At 44.1% G+C, this 18,855-nt stretch overlaps 1 protein-coding gene across 1 annotated transcript in view; it reads left to right on the top strand.

Annotated features, from left to right (window-relative positions):
- The first annotated feature begins 7,623 nt into the window (after nt 1-7,623).
- MAPK1 (mitogen-activated protein kinase 1) overlaps nt 7,624-18,855 on the top strand; it is a 110,124-nt gene continuing 98,892 nt past the window's right edge. The window contains exon 1 of the mRNA XM_028095516.2: nt 7,624-7,967. Within this exon, the coding sequence (XP_027951317.1) occupies nt 7,849-7,967 (119 nt within the window). The 5' untranslated portion in view covers nt 7,624-7,848. The remainder of the gene's footprint in view (nt 7,968-18,855) is intronic.

The following is an 18,855-nucleotide window of genomic DNA, read 5'->3' as shown; positions in this document are numbered from 1 at the left end:
GAGGGAACACAAGCAGGGAGAGAGGGAGAGGGAAAAGCAGGCTTCCCGCGGAGCAGGGAGCCCGATGCGGGGCTCGATCCCAGGACCCTGGGACCATGATCTGAGCCAAAGGCAGACGCTTAACGACTGAGCCACCCGGGCGCCCCTATTTACATTTTTCTATTTATTTACATTTGCCTTATTTGTTACACCTAGTCTAACTTCCATCATCTAATATTCTGGTGTTTTGATTTTTTTTTTTTTTATTCTTCATTCTGTGGTGAAACTCTGTCTTCAGTGATTTAAAAAAATTTTGGGCGGGGGGAGCCCCTGGGTGGCTCAGTCCATTAAGCGGCTGCCTTTGCCTCAGGTCATGATTCTAGGGTCCTGGGATCGAGTCCCGCATCAGGTTCCCTGCTCAGAGGGGAGCCTGCTTCTCCTTCTCCCTCTGCCTTCCGTTCCCCCTACTTGTGCTCTCTCTCGCTTTCTCTGTCAAATAAATAAATAATAAAAAAACTAAAACCAAACGTAAATAAATAAATAAATAATTTTGGGGGGGGTTCCTGGGTGACTCCGCTCAGCAGGGAGTCTGCTTCTCGCCCTCTGCCTCTGCTCCTCCCCCCCGCCAGGTTGTGCTCTCGCTCTCTCAAATAAATAAATAAAATCTTTACATTTTAAAAAAGAGTCTTTTGGGCGCCTGGGTGGCTCAGTTGGTTAAGCGACTGCCTTCGGCTCAGGTCATAATCCTGGAGTCCCGGGATCCAGTCCCGCATCGGGATCCCTGCTCGGCAGAGTCTGCTTCTCCCTCTGACCCTCTCCCCTCTCATGCTCTCTCTCTGTCTCATTCTCTCTCTCAAATAAATAAATAAAAAATCTTAACAAAAAGTCTTTTTTTTTCTTTGTTCATTCATTTGTTTTGGTTCTTAAGTTCCCCATAGGTGAATGAAATCATATATTTGTCTTTCTCTGACTTATTTCACTTAGCATTATACCTTCTAGGTCCATCCATGTTGTTGCAAATGACAAGATTTCATTCTTTTTTATGGCTGAAGAGGGCGCCTGGGTGGCTCAGTTGGTTAAGCGACTGCCTTCGGCTCAGGTCATGATCCTGGAGTCCCAGGATCGAGTCCCACATCGGGCTCCCTGCTCTGGAGGGAGTCTGCTTCTCCCTCTGACCCTCCCCCCTCACCTGCTCTCTATCTCTCATTCTCTCTCTCTCAAATAAATAAATAAAGTCTTAAAAAAAGAGAAGTCTTTATGGCTGAAGTAATATTCCATTGTATATATACCACGTCTTTATCCATTCATCTATGGAAGACACTTGGCTTCCACATCTTGGCTATCATAAATAATGCTGCAATAAACATAGGAGTACAGGTATCTTTTCAAATTAGTGTTTTCATTTTCTTTTGGTAAGTACTCAGTAGTAGAATTACTGGATCATATGATAATCCTCTTTTTAATTTGTTTAAAGGATTTTATTTTTAAGTAATCTCTACACCCAACACGGGGCTTGAACCTAAAACCCCGAGATCAAAAGTCACATGCTCTACCAACTGAGCCAGCCAGGCACCCCTCTTTTTAATTTTTTTTAAAGATTTTATTTATTTATTTGACGGAGAGAGACACAGCGAGGGGGGGAACACAAGCAGGGGGAGTGGGAGAGGGAGAAGCAGGCTTCCCGCAGAGCAGGGATCCCGATGCGGGCCTCGATCCCAGGACCCCGGGATCACGACCTGAGCCGAAGGCAGTGGCTTAACGACTGAGCCACCCGGGCGCCCCTCTTTTTAATTTTTTGAAGAACCTTTAACTTATACCGTTTTCCACCATAGCTGCACCTCAATTTGCATTTCTACCAGCAGTGCATAAAGATTCCTTTTTCTCTACATCCTTGCCAACACTTGTTTCTTGTGTTTTTATTTTAGCCATCCTGAGAGGTGTGAGGTAATTATCTCATTGCAGTTTCGATTTGCATTCCCCAGATGATGAGTGATGTTGAGCATCTTTTCATGTATCTGTTGGCCATCTATATGTCTTCTTTGGAAAAATGTCTATGTTCTCTGATCATTTTTAAATAAGATTATTTATTTTTTTTGGTGTTGAGTTGTATAAGTTCTTTTGATATTTTGGATATCGACCCATTATTGGATATATCATTTGTAAATACCTTCTCCCATTCAGTACGTTGCCTTTTTGTTGTTGTTGATGGTTTCTTTTGCTGTGCAAAAGCTTTTTATTTTGGTGTAGTCCCAATAGTTTAATTTTGCTTTTCTTTCCCTCACCTTGAAGTCATTTTTTATGATTCCTTGCTATTTCTTTTCCATTTACAATGTGACAAAGTGTCTGGTACACTTCTTGGTAAAGGCTCTTGATTTTTGCTGCATGAATTACATTTTCCCTTTTATCTGTTATAATAATTTATAAAACAGACATATGGCTTCTTACAGTGAAAAATATGTGAAATTATACTATTTTTAAAATAACTTTTGGGGCACCTGGGTGGCACAGTCGTTAGATGTCTGCCTTCAGCTCAGGTCATGATCCCAGGGTCCTGGGATCGAGCCTCGCACCAGGCTCCCTGCTCGGCGGGAAGCCTGCTTCTCCCTCTCCCATTCCCCCTGCTTATGTTCCTTCTCTTGCTGTCTCTCTCTCTCTGTCAAAAAATAAATTAAAAAAATTTAAAAAAATAAAATAACTTTTATCTTCATTGTATGTAAAACAAAGACTTAATGACTTGCTTTTTCTACCCTGTTTCTTCCTTTCTGGTTCTCATTGTATTAATCTGAGGTTAAAAATCCAATTTTTACAAAATCCTCTTACTCAGTTTTTTCTTTTGCATTTTGTTTGTTACCATAGCAACAAAGATTATTTCAACTTATCAGCATCAAACAGTCTCTACTGAGTGGTGTTTTTATTCCGTTATCTCTCTATCTTTAGCTAGTTTCAAGGCTTATTGCCAGTTCTTTCCTCTCATTTCATCATTCATGAGTTTCTGATTCATGTTTCAGTGGCTTATTATACAATTCTGAGCAATTTTTGCAGAAAAGGGAGTTAATTGGGCAGTGCATTAGTCAGAAACTCTTGTGGTTTCAAGTGACAGAAACCTACTTCAAACTGACTACAGTAAAAAAAAAAAAAAAAGAATATATTGGCTCATGAACCTGGGACGTCCAGATTCAGTTGAATATGGCCTCAGAATGTGTCATCAGGAAATTGTCTCCATTTCTGGACTCTGCTTTCCCTATCTTGCCTTCATTCTCAAAGGGCATTTTCCACATCGTGGCATGTTTTGCTCCAACTCATACTCACTGCCCTAGAACCCCAGCAGAAAGGGAGCACTCTTTTTCCAATTGTTTCTGTAAAAGTCTGAGCCAAGTGTCATTGGCCTGGATTAGGTCACGTGCCCATCCTTTGAACCAATGTCTGTGACTCTGATTGGCGAGCCCTGGGTCACAGGCTTACACTTCATTTGGGGGTGGGGCCAGCCCTCCAAACCATGTAAGAGTACAGAAGGGACAGTTCACCAAAGAAAAATTGAGTTGTTGCTTCCAGAAGGAGGAGTTGATGCTGGGCAGGCAAAAATAACAGACACCCATTGTTTTCTAAGATTCTACAGGTTTGTGAACTGTCACCACTCTAGAGAGACAACACAGAAGACATCCAGGTGGTCAGCTGCCCATCTAAGCAGGGTTTTGTTGTTTTTTTTTTTAAAGATTTTATTTATTTATTTGACAGAGAGAGAGCATGCTCAAGAGAGCACAAGCAGGGAGAGTGGCAGAGGGAGAGGGAGAAGCATGCTCCCCACTGAGCAGGAAGCCCGATGCGGGGCTTGATTCCAGGACCCTGGAATCATGACTGCAGCTGAAGGCAGATGATTAACCGACTGAGCCACCCAGGTGCCCTTCTAAGTAGGGTTTTGCACTTAGATAGCGATTTCATATGGTCTCACAGTGTTCCAGAACCTAGTTCTCAGCTTTGTGCTTCCAAATATTTGTTGCTGTCAGTGTAGCTAGATGGTTGTTCCCTCTGGGCCTGGCTCATGCTAACCTGACTCAGCAGAGACTGATGTATATCTAATTCCCATCTTAGAATAAATAGTAATTGCCAAAGGACCTGAACAGGGCTGTCCTCTGGTTAGTGGACTTTCCCTGTTGAAAACCACAACAGGCCAAACTCTAATCATAAGTTTACTAAGCACCCATGGAATCAGGCAAGAGAAGTTCTCTGGAGAAAATGAGTGGTCAGATGCATCATGCTATGATAGTGTGGTGGCTTCCACGAATGCTGGAAGACTGAAAAGAGAACGTGTTACAGGAAGAGAGACTGGTATGTGGTAAGAATGAAAGACAAGAGAGAACTGAGAGTAGTCCAATCCAGCCAAAACATGGAAGGTAAGGAGAGCAGATTAAGCTGAGCTGGGGTGGAGGGGTGGTCAGCAAAGGCCTCACTCTGAGTGCAGTGGGGAGCCACTGATTTGCTTTAAGAAGGAAAGAGACGTGGTCAAATTTGTCATGGAAAGATTGATCTGGCAAAAAGAGAAGCAACTGGAGATGGGCAACACTGAAAGCAGAAGGACTAAGGTCATCGTGGTACTCTAGGTGAGACAGTTGATGCAGCAGGCTTTAAAGTTGCAGAATGGCAGCGGGGATGAAGTGGGTATGTTTAAAACAGTGCTTTTCAAAAGTCTGTAACCATGTGTGATGCTTGGAGTTAACTAGACTTACGATGATCATTTCACAATATTTATACATATTGAATCATTATGTTGTACACCTGAACTAATGTAATGTATGTCAATTATACCTCAATAAAAAATAAATAGTGCTTTTCGAAGTTTAATATGCACACAAACCACCTGGGGATCTTGTTAAAATGCAGATCCTGATTCAGTAGTTCTGGGGTAGGGCCTGAGATGCCACATTCCCAACAAACTCCCACATAATGCTGATGCTGCTGGTCTGGACACCACACTTTGAGTAGCAAGGATTTCACAAATATTATTATTATCTTTATTTTTAAAGATTTATTTATTTTTAAAGATAATTTATTTATTTGCCAGAGAGAGAGACACAGCGAGAGAGGAAACACAAGCAGGGGGAGTGGGAGAGGGAGAAGCAGGCTCCCCATTGAGCAGGGAGCCCGATGCGGGACTTGATCCCAGGACCCTGGGATCATGACCTGAGCCCAAGGCAGATGCTTAATGACTGATCCACCCAGGCACCCAAAGATTTTATTTTTAAGGAACCTCTATACCCAATGTGGGGCCTGAACTTACAACCCCGAAATCAAGAGTTGCATGCTCCACCAACTGAGCCAGCCCCAGGGTTTCAGAAATATTAAAGAATCTGAATTTACAGGAGTTTGTGATTGGTTGGATGAGGGGAGAGTTGGCAACAAGGGAAAATGAGTTGTTCAGGATCATACTCAGATTTCCAGTTTTGAGTATCTGGGTGGTGATGCTATCCACAGATATAAGATAAGGAACAGGTTTGGGTGGGGTAGATAATAATAATAGATAACGTTTATTGAGTACTTGCTATGTGCCAGGTTCTTTACATATGTTGTCTTATTTATTCTGTACAAAAAACTTATGAGGTAGGTACTATTGTGATCATCATTTTAAGAGTGAGGAAACTGAGGTCAAGGTCATACAGGTAGTAAGTGGAGCAGCCAAGACTGAAACCCTCTGGCACTCTGAGAGCAGAACTCCTGCAGCTAACCATGGGCAAGTTGGATATGTGGAGCTGAAGCACCCGTGGAGATGTCACATAAAGATGTTCAGGTAGACATGCTGGCCTGGAGTTCAGGAATGAGATTCTGAGCAATGATTGAAGACCTGGGAGGAATTCAGGATTGGAGAGAATGAAACCATCCAAGGAAGGTTACAACCTACCACCTCAGAGTGCTGTCTTGTCCCATTTTCCTTTGGCTTGATTATTACAAAGGAAGAATCTGAAAAAAAACAAAGTTTTTAAAAAATAAATATATATTTTTTCTTATTGGATACTGTTTTTGTTCTCTATCCCTGAAATTTAAGAAATTTTCCAGATTATGTCTTGAAGTTGGTTTCTGCTTATTAATTTTTCTAGATCCCAGTGAATTTACTCAAATTTCTACCTGCACTCAGATCTTTTTAGACCCAAGGAAAACTTAATTAAATTATTGCCTGTAATTGATATACTCTGTCTTCTTTTGAGGGATGCCTATAGCTTGAATCTTCATGACGTTCTCCTACTCATTTCTTCTCAAAGAATTCCACCACTTTGAGTATTTCTTATGTTTATCTTCTATATTGCTGATTTGCTCTTCTGCATTGTCAAATCCACTTTTTACTGCATTAACTATTGAATTTTAGTTTGGTTATTGTGGTTTTAATTTCATAGTACTCCCCATTTATCTTGGCCTGTGCTTTAAAAGATGCAATGTTCTCTTATAATCAAGAATAAAAATTAGGTGTATTCTAAAACTGGGTTCTGCTTAGTGGACTAAATATATTTCAAAGGAGTAATTTTTGGCTCTAGCACTTTCTTATTTCATGTGTCACCTATTTTTTTCCTACCAGGTTTTTACATGATTAGCCTATTCACCTTTGAGACTGACTGAACTTTGCTGACGTCTAGAAGTCCAGAGTTGAGGGCTTTCAAGATCACAGTGTTGGACAATTGAGATGCAGGATCTTACATCCTTATTCCCCCTTCAAAGATGGCCTGGGAAATGCTCAGAAGCAGTGGCTGTTTCATTTCTGTCTTATTGTCTAAGCTATTCTTGGTATTCACCTGCTTTAGGATTGATTTTTATTTTTCATCCTCTGCTGTTTTTGAGTACTTCAGGGCCCCAGTGTGTCTCATTTTCTCTAGATCTTAATGTTTTGGTTTTGGTGTTTCCACTTTTGCATTCATGTTTTGGTATGTCCTGAGATTCTGCCCATCTGTACCCATCTGGGTCTCAGTCTCTGAATCTCCAGGTCTTTCTCCACTACCCTCTGACCCCTGACTCTGCTTTATATTTCTTCACAGTACTTATCACAACTTGCGTATTTTTTTTTTTTTAACCTCACTTCCTTCTTTTCTTTCTTATCTGTCTATAACCTCACTCTAGAATGTGGATGCCCTGGAACAATGTAGATGCTCAACAAACACTGGTTCCTGAGTCTCTCGCTTTAGTCTCAAACTTTGTGTTTCACACTTTCTCAGTATGCAAATATCTTTCGCGGTCTCGGTCTTGCCTTCGGACTCTAAGTTTGTGTGTGGGGCACGGAGTCGCGGAGGCCTGCCGCACGCCTGCGGCCGGTGTGTGGAGCGTCGGCGTAACCTCACGCGCGGACCCAGGTCGTTCCCTGGCTCAGTCAGTACCGCGCTCCGGGGTTTTCCCTGCCCCGACAGTTTCTTAGGCTCAGTGTTACGGTTCCCGTCCCGAAGCCTTGGTGTCCTTCTGCCTCTCGACAGCCGCCTACCGCGCCAACTCCCCCGCGAACGCACGTGACCAAGCAAGGCGGTGACTCTACCGCCGCCGCAGTGCTCCGCCCCGACCTCCCCGCTTCCGCCGGCCCGCGCAGCCCCGCCCCCAGACGGCGGGGAGCCAATCCGCGTGCACGCTCCTTGGCTCCGCCCCGGCGCCCTCCTCGGCGCGCGCCCCTCCCTCCGCCCGCCGGCCCGCCCGTCAGTCAGTCAGGCAGGCCGGCAGTCTGTCCGAGTGGCCGTAACCTCTCCAGCTGTCCTAAGCCGTGCCCTCTTTGCTCCTTCCCGGTCGGCGTCCGCAGCTGCACTCGCAGCGGCGCGGTCCCTCTGGGAGGTGCGGCGTGGGCCGAGCGGCGGCCGCGGAGTGTCGAGCCCTTCGCGGCGGAGCGGCGGCGGCGGCCCGGCAGCCAACATGGCGGCGGCGGCGGCGGCGGGCGCGGGCCCGGAGATGGTCCGCGGGCAGGTGTTCGACGTGGGGCCACGCTACACCAACCTCTCGTACATCGGCGAGGGCGCCTACGGCATGGTGTGGTGAGTGTCCGCGCCCGCCCGCAGGCCCGGCCACGCCCGCCCACCCCATCGCCCGGGGACGCAGAGGACGCAGGCGCGGCCTCGTCCGCGCCCCGGCCTCCCGGGCCGCCGCGACCCCAACCCTTGGTTTCACCGTCGTCGGTGCGCCAGAGGCCTCGGGCGGGGCCCGGGGGCTGGTCGAGGTTTGGGTGTTGCTCGCGGCGTTTCGCGGGCCGGCCTTAGCTTGCCGCGGGGAGGGGCATAGGGGGCGGAGGCCAGTACCCGGGGACCCCCAGATTCAGGCGCAGCGCGGATTTTAGAGCCAGGACCCCGGGAAGGGAACGGAAGGGGTCCCGCGTCCCCTCAGGCCCCCGGTTTGCTAGCATCGTGGCCTTCTTTTTGACATCCAATTGTAGAGCTGGGAATTCCTTCAGAAGCTTGTCGGTGGTGGTGTTGGCCGCGGTCTTAAAAGCGCTTCGCCTCGGCATGTGTGCAGAACGCCGAAATAATTACCTTCTTCCCCTCGCCTGTATTTTGAGAACGGTTTTCATTAAATATCTTCAGTAGTGCTAACGGTGTTCTCCTGCGCAGGCTTTCTATAAAAAGCGTCAGTAGCATCACTGTTAGTTGTGAAATATTTTAATCTTGAAGTTTTTAAAATGGATTTTAATACCCATACTGTTTGCGTTTCGGGAAGGATAAGCCCGCACTGCTCTCTTGATTTATTAAAGAGTCGTTTGGAGTTGGGCCTAATTTCACTTTTTTTCTTTACCCCGAGAGAGCGCTCTTAACAGCGTAAATGTATTCAGACGTTTTAGCACAATTGTGGACTTTTCCTGTTAATGTTTTAGTGGTCAGTATATATGCAGCCTTAATGGAGTTCTTGCAGAATTACATGCACCCTCCCTTATCTTGATCCATATCCCCCAGAAAGGTTCCCGGTTCTTTTTATTAGAATTAGCTGTTTTTTGTGTTGATGAAGACTTAAGGAAGTGTAGACTCCCTTCCATCTATTTCTTCTTGTGAGTGTGTCTTGTGTTGAGTGAAGGAGGCAAACTAATATTTATTGAACATTTGGTGGCAGGTACTAGGTATATTATCTCATTTTATTTATTTATTTTTATTTTTTAAATTTTTTAAAAAAGATTTTATTTATTAGAGAGAGAGAGAGCAGGAACACAAGCAGGGGGAGTGGGAGAGGGAGAAGCAGGCTTTCCACCGAGCAGGGAGCCTGATACGGGGCTTGATCCTAGGACCCTGGGATCATGACCCAAGCCGAAGGCAGATGCTTAACCGACTGAGCCACCCAGGCGCCCTATCTCATTTTATTTGAACAGCCACCTCGAAGGAGGAAAGGTGGTGATATCCCTCTTTCAGGAGAGAAAGTATTTCGAGGTGAAGCAAATTCTTCAGGTCATACAACTAGAGAGACAAGATTGTAGACTGAGATCCTGGCTCAAAAGCGCTGCAGCTCTTTCCTTTATACCCTGCTGTCTTTAAATAGTGTTATTAATAGCTTTAGAGTTTGGCATATTTTACTGTTGTAAGCAAGTCTGTTTTAGAAATGTATTCAAATTTGAATGATAGTGATTATAGAAATGCCATAAAGGGCATGTTTTAACGAGTATCTTAGACTAGTTAAATTTTTAAAAGACTAAATGAATCTTGACTGTTTTTATTCTCTTGAGGAGCAAAATGCTTCACATATACAACTGTGAAAATTAATGTGAACTCAGAGGTTTAGGAGCCAAAAGAGGAATTAAATTATGTCTAAAAGAAAAAAGGCCCTAGAAAGTACTGCCCACATTATCACTTCTCTGTCATACATCTGATTGCTATTGCACCGGCTGGTAAGTATACTAGTAAACATGTGTAAGGAGAGGTTCAGAATTGTCCATAACGTCCTTCAGCTTTCTTAAAAAATTTCACATCTAAAATATGGACTGAAAAAAAATCTTTAGGTTTAGGATACTTTAATTGAAAAGGGTTTTTTTCTTTTTCCTCCTGATGAGATTCTTACTAGTCTGAAGATAATTTAGATAGGGTAGCTATTTCTGTCATTGCTGTAGACATATTTGACCTTCCAAGTCTCTATCGGGGGAGATGCTGAGTACTTTTACAGTAATTTTCCTTTCCTGAAATCCAAAAACAAGTATAATTGGAAGTAGAATCCTCGGTCCAGGTTATAGCTTTTAATTCTCATCTTAGTAAGAATGTAATCTATGTTGCACATTATTAGCATTTAATAAATGTTGATTAAGAATGCTGGGTTTGGGGCGCCTGGGTGGCTCAGTCGTTAAGCGTCTGCCTTCGGCTCAGGTCATGAACCCAGGGTCCTGAGATCGAGCCCCGCATTGGGCTCCCTACTCAGCGGGAAGCCTGCTTCTCCCTCTCCTACTCCCCCTGCTTGTGTTCCCTCTCTCGCTGTGTCTCTCTCTGTCAAATAAATAAAATGTTAAAAAAAAAATGCTGGGTTTATGGAGGGCTTCTTGAATGAAATGTTATTTAAATAGTGATATTTTAAAAAATGTAACGCTTCCAGACAGATTTGAAGATTTTCAGGCAGTTAGGAATTTTGCCTTTTTTGTGCAGAGCCCTTTCCTGATCATTGTATGGAAGGTATTAAAGATGAAGAGTGGAGTTTGAGTTGGGTATTTTAAGAGTGGTTATGATTTTGATGGATAATAGGCTCAAGTGACAGTTTGAGCTGTGAAATCTAATCCTGGAGAAGTAGATAGCAAATGGTAGAGGACTCTAAAGGCAAAACTGAGTTTGATTCTATATTTTGCAATGAAGAAGCATCAATGATTTTGAAAACAGGCAGTCATATGGTCAATTCTGAGATTTTGGGGGGTAGATCAACACTGGTGGAAGTGATACAGAAAAAACTGTGATGTTGCAATTAAGCTATTGTAACTGTCTAGAGGCGAAGTGTTATAGTGGTATTGGAAGGTAATAGATGGAGGGGTTGAGAGACCTTATTAAGATAGAATCCATGGGGGTGCCTAAGTGGCTCAGTTGGTTCAAGTGTCCAACTCTTGATTTCAGTTCAGGTCTTGATCTCAGTGTCGTGAGTTCATGCCCAGCATGGAGCCTACTTAAAAAAAAAAAAAGAGGGGTGCCTGGGTGGCTCAGTTGTTAAGCATCTGCCTTCGGCTCAGGTCATGGTCCCAGGGTCCTGGGATCGAGCCCTGTGTCAGGCTCCCTGCTCTGCGGGAAACCTGCTTCTCCCTCTCCCACTCCCCCTGCTTGTGTTCCCTTTCTCGCTATGTCTCTCTCTTTCAAATAAGTAAATAAAATCTTAAAAAAAAAAAAAGAAAAAAAATTCATGGAGTGCCTGGATGGCTCAGTCAATGGAGCTTGTGACTCTTCATCTCAGGGTTGTAAGTGTGAGCCCACCATTGGGTGTAGAGATTACTTAAAGATCAAATCTTAAAAAAAAAAAAAAATCCATATGGGCTCTTTATCAGAAGAATGGTAGAAAGACTGAATTATGGCAAGTATGGGAGGAAGCAAAGGATGATGAGATCTAGAAGGGTAAGAGTCTTAATGAGGTGGGATTTGGATTTAAGAGGGATTTCTGAGACAAGGATTTTTGAGTTTGGATATGGGTATATTTGTTAATTCCACGGCTTCTATTTTGGGAGCCTGGGAGGCTGGCTTTGCTGTTATCAGGGAGGAAATAGGCAGACAAAGCAGGTTTATTAGGGAGAAATAGTGAGTTGAGACTTACTAAGTTGTGATGACTGTAGGCCATTTAGGCTATTTCCAGAAGGCATCTTGAAATTTAGAAGAGGGAAGTAGAATCTGGAGATGAAAATTTATGAAAGTGGTAGTCTTGCATGGAAGAGCACAGATTCTTATCTGAGGTGACTGACGACGTGAAATTGCAAGCAGATGTGTATATTCATCTTTTTAGTAAACACTCCATACATTCAGTAGATTTTCAAAGGGATCCGTTGTCCCAGAAAGGTTAAGAACTACTGAGGTAGAACAGGAAGACCACAGAGGTAAACCAAATTTTTAAAAAAGATTTATTTATTTATCTTAAAGGGAGGGGAAGAGAGTGAGTGCGAGCGTGCGCAAAGGGGAGGGGCAGAGGTAGAGTCTTAAGCAGACTCCTTGCTGACTGCGAGTGTGACTCAGGTTTCAGTCTCTCGACTCCTGAGATCATGACCTGAGCTGAAACCAAGAGTTGGATGCTTAACCGACTGTGCCACCCAGGTGCCCCCTTGACAGATTTTTTTTTTAAAGATTTTATTTATTTGACAGAGAGAGCACAAGCAGAAGGAGAGAGAGGGAGAAGCAGGCTCCCCGCTGAGCAAGGAGCCCGGTGTGGTACTCAATCCCAGGACCCTGGGATCATGACCCGGGCCGAAGGCAGCTGCTCGACCCACTGAGCCACCCAGGTGTCCCATTGACAGATTTTTTTTTTTTTAAGATTTCATTTGTTTATTAGAGAGTACGATCAGGGGGAGGAGCAGACTCCCCATTGAGCAGGGAGCCCAGTGTGGGACCTGATCCTGGAACTCTGGGATCATGACCTGAGCTGAAGGCAGATGCTTAACCAACTGAGCCACACAGGTGCTCCGCCTTGACAAATATTTTTAAGAGGTAGGCAAAGGAATGAGAGCCTGAGGACTGGTGAGACATATTAGAATCAGGAAAAAAAAAATGTATGAGAGGAGAAACTGAAGCTGTATATGCTTGATCATTTATTAACTAAGGTAAGTATTTTGAGTAAGTTGAGTTTGAAACCCTTTCTGAATATGATTGCGAGGTCATAGGGTTATCTTCATAGAGATAGTAATTGAAATAGAGATACTTTGAGAGTGGATTAGATGGGGGCGGGGGGATGTGAGAACTGAGCCAAAGGAATGCCTGATTTTAGGTGTCAACAGAAGGCCAGTTACAGAAGAGGACAGAGGAAGTGTGGCTAGAGAGACCAGACAACCAGGAGTGCAGATCATCAAAGGAGCCAAGAAGATTGTGGTCATCAGGGATTGACGTTGGATACTATAGAGGACAGACAATGCAACTTGAAGACAAGCTGTTGGACTTGATTTTCAACTCTCCTAAAAAAAGATGGTTCCAAGCAAAATTTCAGTGTGATCACCTTCCGAATGGTACAATATCCTGTCTTATTAAGGCTTTTTGATTATGGTAGACAAGTAGAACTACCATTTAGTCAACACTTTGTTTTATATGTGTCAGTTAATCCTCAACAACCACACTGCAAACATGGTTACTTTGTACAAAAGTGAGGAAACTTGAGACAGATTAGTTAACTTGCCCAAGGACACACAGATAGTAAGTGATAGTGCATCCCAGTCTGTCTGGTTCCTAAATGATGCTCAACCAAAGGTCAAAGTTGAGAAAGTGTATGTTTTCAGTAACAGGAAATACCTATTATCTGCTTTTGCTTGTATCACATTTTAGCCTTGTGTTTTTTTTATTTTTTTAAAGATTTTGCATTTAGAGAGCGAGTGAGCACAAGTGAGAGGGGCAGAGGGACAGGGAGAGAGAATCCCAAGCAGACTCCACACTGAGCCTGTAGCCTGACGTGGGGCTCAATCTCAGGACCCCAAGATCATGACCTGAGCTGAAACCGAGTTAGGTGCTCAACTGTGCCACCCAGGCGCCCCACTTTCTTTTATTTATTTATTTATTAAAAGATTTTATTTGAGAGAGCGAGTGAGCACGCGCGCGTGCGCGCGCACACACACACACACACACAAGCAGGGGGAGGGGAAGAGGGGGAGGGAGAAGCTGACTTCTTGCTGAGCAGGGAGCCTGATGGAGGGTTCCATCCCAAGATCCTAGGATCATTGACCCAGGCCAAAGGCAGATGCTAACCAACTGAGCCACCCAGGTGCCCTCTTTTTAGCCTTTTATTTTATTTTAAAGTTTTGTGTTTTTTTAAGATTTTATTTATTTATTTGACAGAGAGAGACACAGCAAGAGAGGGAACACAAGCAGGGGGAGTGGGAGAGGGAGAAGCAGGCTTCCTGCTGAGCAGGGAGCCCGATGTGGGGCTCGATCCCAGGACTCTGGGACCGTGACCCCAGCCGAAGGCAGGTGCCCAATGACTGAGCCACCCAGCACCCCTCTTTTTAGCCTTTTATTTTTATTTATTTGACAGAGAGCTAGAGCAGGAACACAAGCAGGGGGAGTGGGAGAGGGAGAAGCAGGCTTCCTGCAGAGCAGGGGACCTGATGCGGGGCTCGATCCCAGTACCCCGGGATCATGACCCGAGCCGAAGGCAGACACTTAACAACTGAGCCACCCAGGCGCCCCACATTTTAGCCTTTTAAAAAACTCCACGCAAGGTCATTCACTCAGAAAATATTTATTGAGCACCTTTTATGTGCCAGGATTTACACGGTCCCTGCCTCTTAGTATCCTTTAGTCCAGGTGGTGGGATGGAGTAGTAAAGAGAATATACCAGTCCATTCAGAAAGAATGTATGTAGTGCTGTGAGAAAAAGACGGCCTGAGTGATGTGGGGCTGTCTTTGTATGGCTTCATAGACTTTTGACCTGGGTGTTGTAGTATGACTAGGAATTCGCCTTGAGATGTGCATTCTAGGTATAGGAAAATGTACATGCAAAGGCAGCACATCAGGTCAGGAAAACCACAAGTTTTTTGGGATGGCAGGGGTGTAGTGTGTCTTTTTTTTTTTTTAAGATTTTATTTATTTATTTATTTGAGAGAGAAATGAGAGAGAGAGAGCATGAGAGAGGGGAGGGTCAGAGGGAGAAGCAGACTCCCCACTGAGCAGGGAGCCTGATGTGGGACTCGATCCTGGGACTCCAGGATCATGACCTGAGCTGAAGGCAGTCGCCCAACCAACTGAGCCACCCAGGCGCCCCAAGAGTGTAGCGTGTCTTAAGGACAAAAGCTGTTGACAGCTGGGATGGACAGGGCCAAATCCTAAAGGACATCGTTTACTGAGGAGTAGACTTGATTTTGTAAGTGAGAGTTATTAAAAGATGGCCTTGTCTCTGCCAGTTCCTCGTCAAATTTTGTGAATTATGTTCCCCTCTTTGTGTCTCTTATGCTTTCCAGCTGCTGTGCTTACGTGCTCTTCCTTCTGCTTATCTTGGGTTCCTCAGTGGGTGTAACTTCTATCCCTTTTCCAGGGGCATTTTGAAATGTATATGGGTTTTGTTTTTTGGTTGTTACATTGATTGGGGAATATTATAGGCCTTCCATGTGTATATGGTGGAGGCAGGTATGCTAAACGACCTACAGTGCATGGTACAGTCCCTGTGCTGGAGAATCATCCTGTCAAGATGATAGTAGTACACCCCTCCAGTCCACCCCCAAGAAACATTGGGCCCTGTTCAAGTCCTGTGTTCCTCTAGGCTCATCTTCTCCATAAACTTACCCTTACTACTGTCGGCTGTAGCACTCCCTCCCTTCCTGAAACTGTTGGGTATTGGTACCACCTGTTTGAAAGGCAAGACCAGCAGTAGTATGTATCATCTGTAGAAGCTCAAGACTTAAAAGTGGATCTGGATTCAGATTCTTAGTTTTGATTGTTAACATTTAATAAAGAAGTGTCTTGTATGATTTTGGGAGCTCAAAGATCTGAGTACACCATTTTACATGAGCAATTGAAAATTCAATGTTTCTGAACAGTTTTGAGTACAAGTAACTCAATGAAATTAATTTTGATATTAATAACATCCCTGCTGATGGTAGAAATCTGGTGGTTAGCTATAACTGATAAGCCATTTCCATGAATTTAATTTGTAGGTTTTCACTTCTCAAGTATTTATGAAAAGTTTTTTTATGAAAAGCATCCAAGTTTTCTTAGAAACCATACATAATTTATTCTCTACCTTGTTCACATTAAGGTACCTGGTAATTAAAAACTGATTCCCCGGGGCGCCTGGGTGGCTCAGTCTTTAAGCGTCTGCCTTCGGCTCAGGTCATGATCCCAGGGTCCTGGGATCGAGCCCCGCATCGGGCTCTCTGCTCAGCGGGAAGCTTGCTTCTCCCTCTCCCACTCCCCCTACTCGTGCTCCCTCTCTCGCTGTGTCTCTCTCTGTCAAATAAATAAATAAAATCTTTAAAAAACAAAACAAAAACTGATTTCCCAACAAACATCCAGATCCGTTTCACCCTGTATCCAGTCAGTCTACCCACTCACCTAACCCTGAGATGCTGTTTTTTCCCCTTTGTTTCTCTTTCACTACTTGGGGCTTCCTCACATTGGAAAGCCAGCAGGATAGATATTCTCCAAGGTCCTTTTCGGATTCTCAGTCTTCGGACAGTCTCTGTGTTCTGAATCCATGGCCAGTAGGAGCTGGGAAGTAGGGTGTAGGGGTGTGCCATGATCAATTAACTGACATGAGTTGCATGCCTACCTTGTTTTAGGTCACGGGTTCCGAGTTCATTTTCATTCTCATCTTTGAGGTAATTTTTTCCCCCCACTTTATAGATAAGGAAACCAAGTCTCATGTAATTTGTCCAAGGTTCACAGCCAATAAATACATAGCAGAACTGAGATTTATCTTGACCCCAAACCTGTGAGTGAGTTATTTATTTATTGGGCTTTACTCTGTTATACCAAGCTACCTGGAAACATGCTTCCTATAGCCCGGATTCTTGAATGCATTGGCACCAAAGTATTAAATGATATGACTTGGGCCTGTAGAGAGGTAAAAGAGGGAAAAACTGGATACCTGGAAAGGATGAGAGAAGTAGGGTCGAACTTACTTTTTATCCGGAGGGTAGTGTTAATTTCTTCTCATGTGTTCTGCTTACCTCCATCCGTTTCTTGATTTCCATTCACTTAATAGTATTAAGTGGGTAGCTGACCTATGTGCTAGGCAATAGGATCAAAGGGGTGAAGAGAAGGGGTAGTTTTACTCTGGTGTTTACTGCAACAGGAAAGGAATAACTTTTACTGAGTTTGATGAGGTGCACAGTGCTGCTGGAGGGTGTAAGAGGTGGAGGTAGGATGGTTTTGAGTAGTCCAGGAAGATGTCCTTGAGGAAGTGGTATTTAAGTTGGGATCTGAAGAATGACTTGGAGCTAGCTAATTAAAAGGTGGTGTAAGGTGCTGGAGTGTCTCATATACTATCTTGTAGAAAATAATTGTGGAAAGTGAGTTTATGATTAAGATTCAGGGATCTTTCTCATGGTACTGCGGGGATGGGAAGTGCAGTTAAAGCTTCAGGATACAGTTGTAACCAAGAACTAGAAAATAGACCAACTCCCCTACCTCCCTCTATCTTGATGTTTACAAAATCTTGCACTCTGCATCTCTGCACAGCTGGGGATTTTTTCTTTTCTCTTTCACCACATCCCCATGCATTTGGCAGAAGAGAGCTTATCCCAGCTTCCTCAAGGTATGTGTCTTTAGTACATTGACAGCCAGAGGCTGAGAGCACTCTGAATCCAATTCCTGGGAAAGAGAATTTGATCCAGCTTGGGATAGTGTCCATCTCGGGTCCAGTTTGCTGGTGGAGTCATTTGAAAAGGCTGACCTCTAAGGTATGAGGAATGAGGTAGGGTAGTCAAAAGATGTTTCCTATTGACTGCTGACTTGCCAGGTTCAAGTTCTTGGTGCTGCTTCCCCTGCTGTTCTCCGGGCTGGAATTTTCCCCTGCTTTTTGGAGCCTGTGGGGGAGAGAGGAGAGGAGAGGGAGAAGTAGTTGAGACAGAAGAGCTTTGCTTTGCTTCTAGGGTTCTTTTGTTTTTCTGTTTCTGGTATTATGGGGGTGGCAGCTAAACTGGGTGGTATCTTTAAACTTTATTTGGTATTTGATACATATGTAGCATGTGTAAGTTAGGTAGCCTAACAGTAAACACTTAAGAACCTACCACTCCCTGAGTGACTTTTTTTTTTTTTTTTAAGATTTTATTGATTTGCCCAGTGGCTGGGGGGTGGAGGCAGAGGGAGAGGGAGAAGCAGGCTCCCCACTGAGCAGGGAGCCCAATGCTGGGGGGCTCAATACCAGGACCCTGAGATCATGACTTGAGCCAAAGGCAGAGGCTTAACCCACTCAGCCCCTGGGGCGCCCCTCCCCCAGTGACTTCTTGACCATATTGTCTGAGGTCAACATTCTGATCTTCGGCCACAGCCTTCACTCCAAGGTTTAATTTCCTTCTGGGAGCCTGTACAGTGGAGCGGGTAAGGGCATGGTTTTTCACCATTTATATATGTGGCTATGGCAGGTTATCCAACCTGAGTCTTATTTTCCTCATCTGTAGAAAGGGAGTAGTGGTGTACACCTCAGTATTGTGAGGATTAAATGAGGTATGTAGGTGAAGTGCTGAGTGCTCAGTATCTGGTTAATGCTCCGATTATTCCCTTGAAGTAAATGGGCCTGGCAAGACCTGGATCCTCTCTCACCTCAGTCTCTTAGAATATCTTTTTCTTAAAAAAAAAAAATATATATATATATATATTTATTTATTTATTTATTTGAGAGTGAGTGAGCGCATGAATGGGGGAGGAGCAGGGGGAGGGTAAGGGAGGGGGAAAGAATCTCAAGCGGACTGTAAGCTGAGCTCATGGAGCCCGACGCTGGGCTGCATCTCATGACCCTGAGATCAATCATGGCCTGAGCTGAAACCAATAATTGGATGCTCAACCGACTGAGCCAGCCAGACGCCCCATGCACAAGCCTATTTTTTAAGTGGGTTATTCTTTCTATTATTAAATGAAAATAAAGCATCTCTGAGCAGTTTTTATACTAAGATCATATTTGTTTTCTTTTTTCTCACATGGCCCCTAAAATAATTTTTGAGAATTTGAAGCCATATCAAAGTTGTCCTCCCTATTTAGGAATCATATTCTATTGTAAGAAATAAAACTGTGGTTGACAACTAAAAAATTGGTAGGCTATCCTAACTAAGAAAATTAATAGTTTCTTTCTCAGCTAGTCAGTATC

The sequence above is a fragment of the Eumetopias jubatus genome, unplaced genomic scaffold (assembly GCF_037043125.1).
Source record: "Eumetopias jubatus isolate StellerSeaLion01/CBP00866 unplaced genomic scaffold, mEumJub1_p1.0 scaffold_16, whole genome shotgun sequence".
Lineage (NCBI taxonomy): Eukaryota > Metazoa > Chordata > Mammalia > Carnivora > Otariidae > Eumetopias > Eumetopias jubatus.
This window is presented reverse-complemented; position numbering and strand designations above follow the sequence as displayed.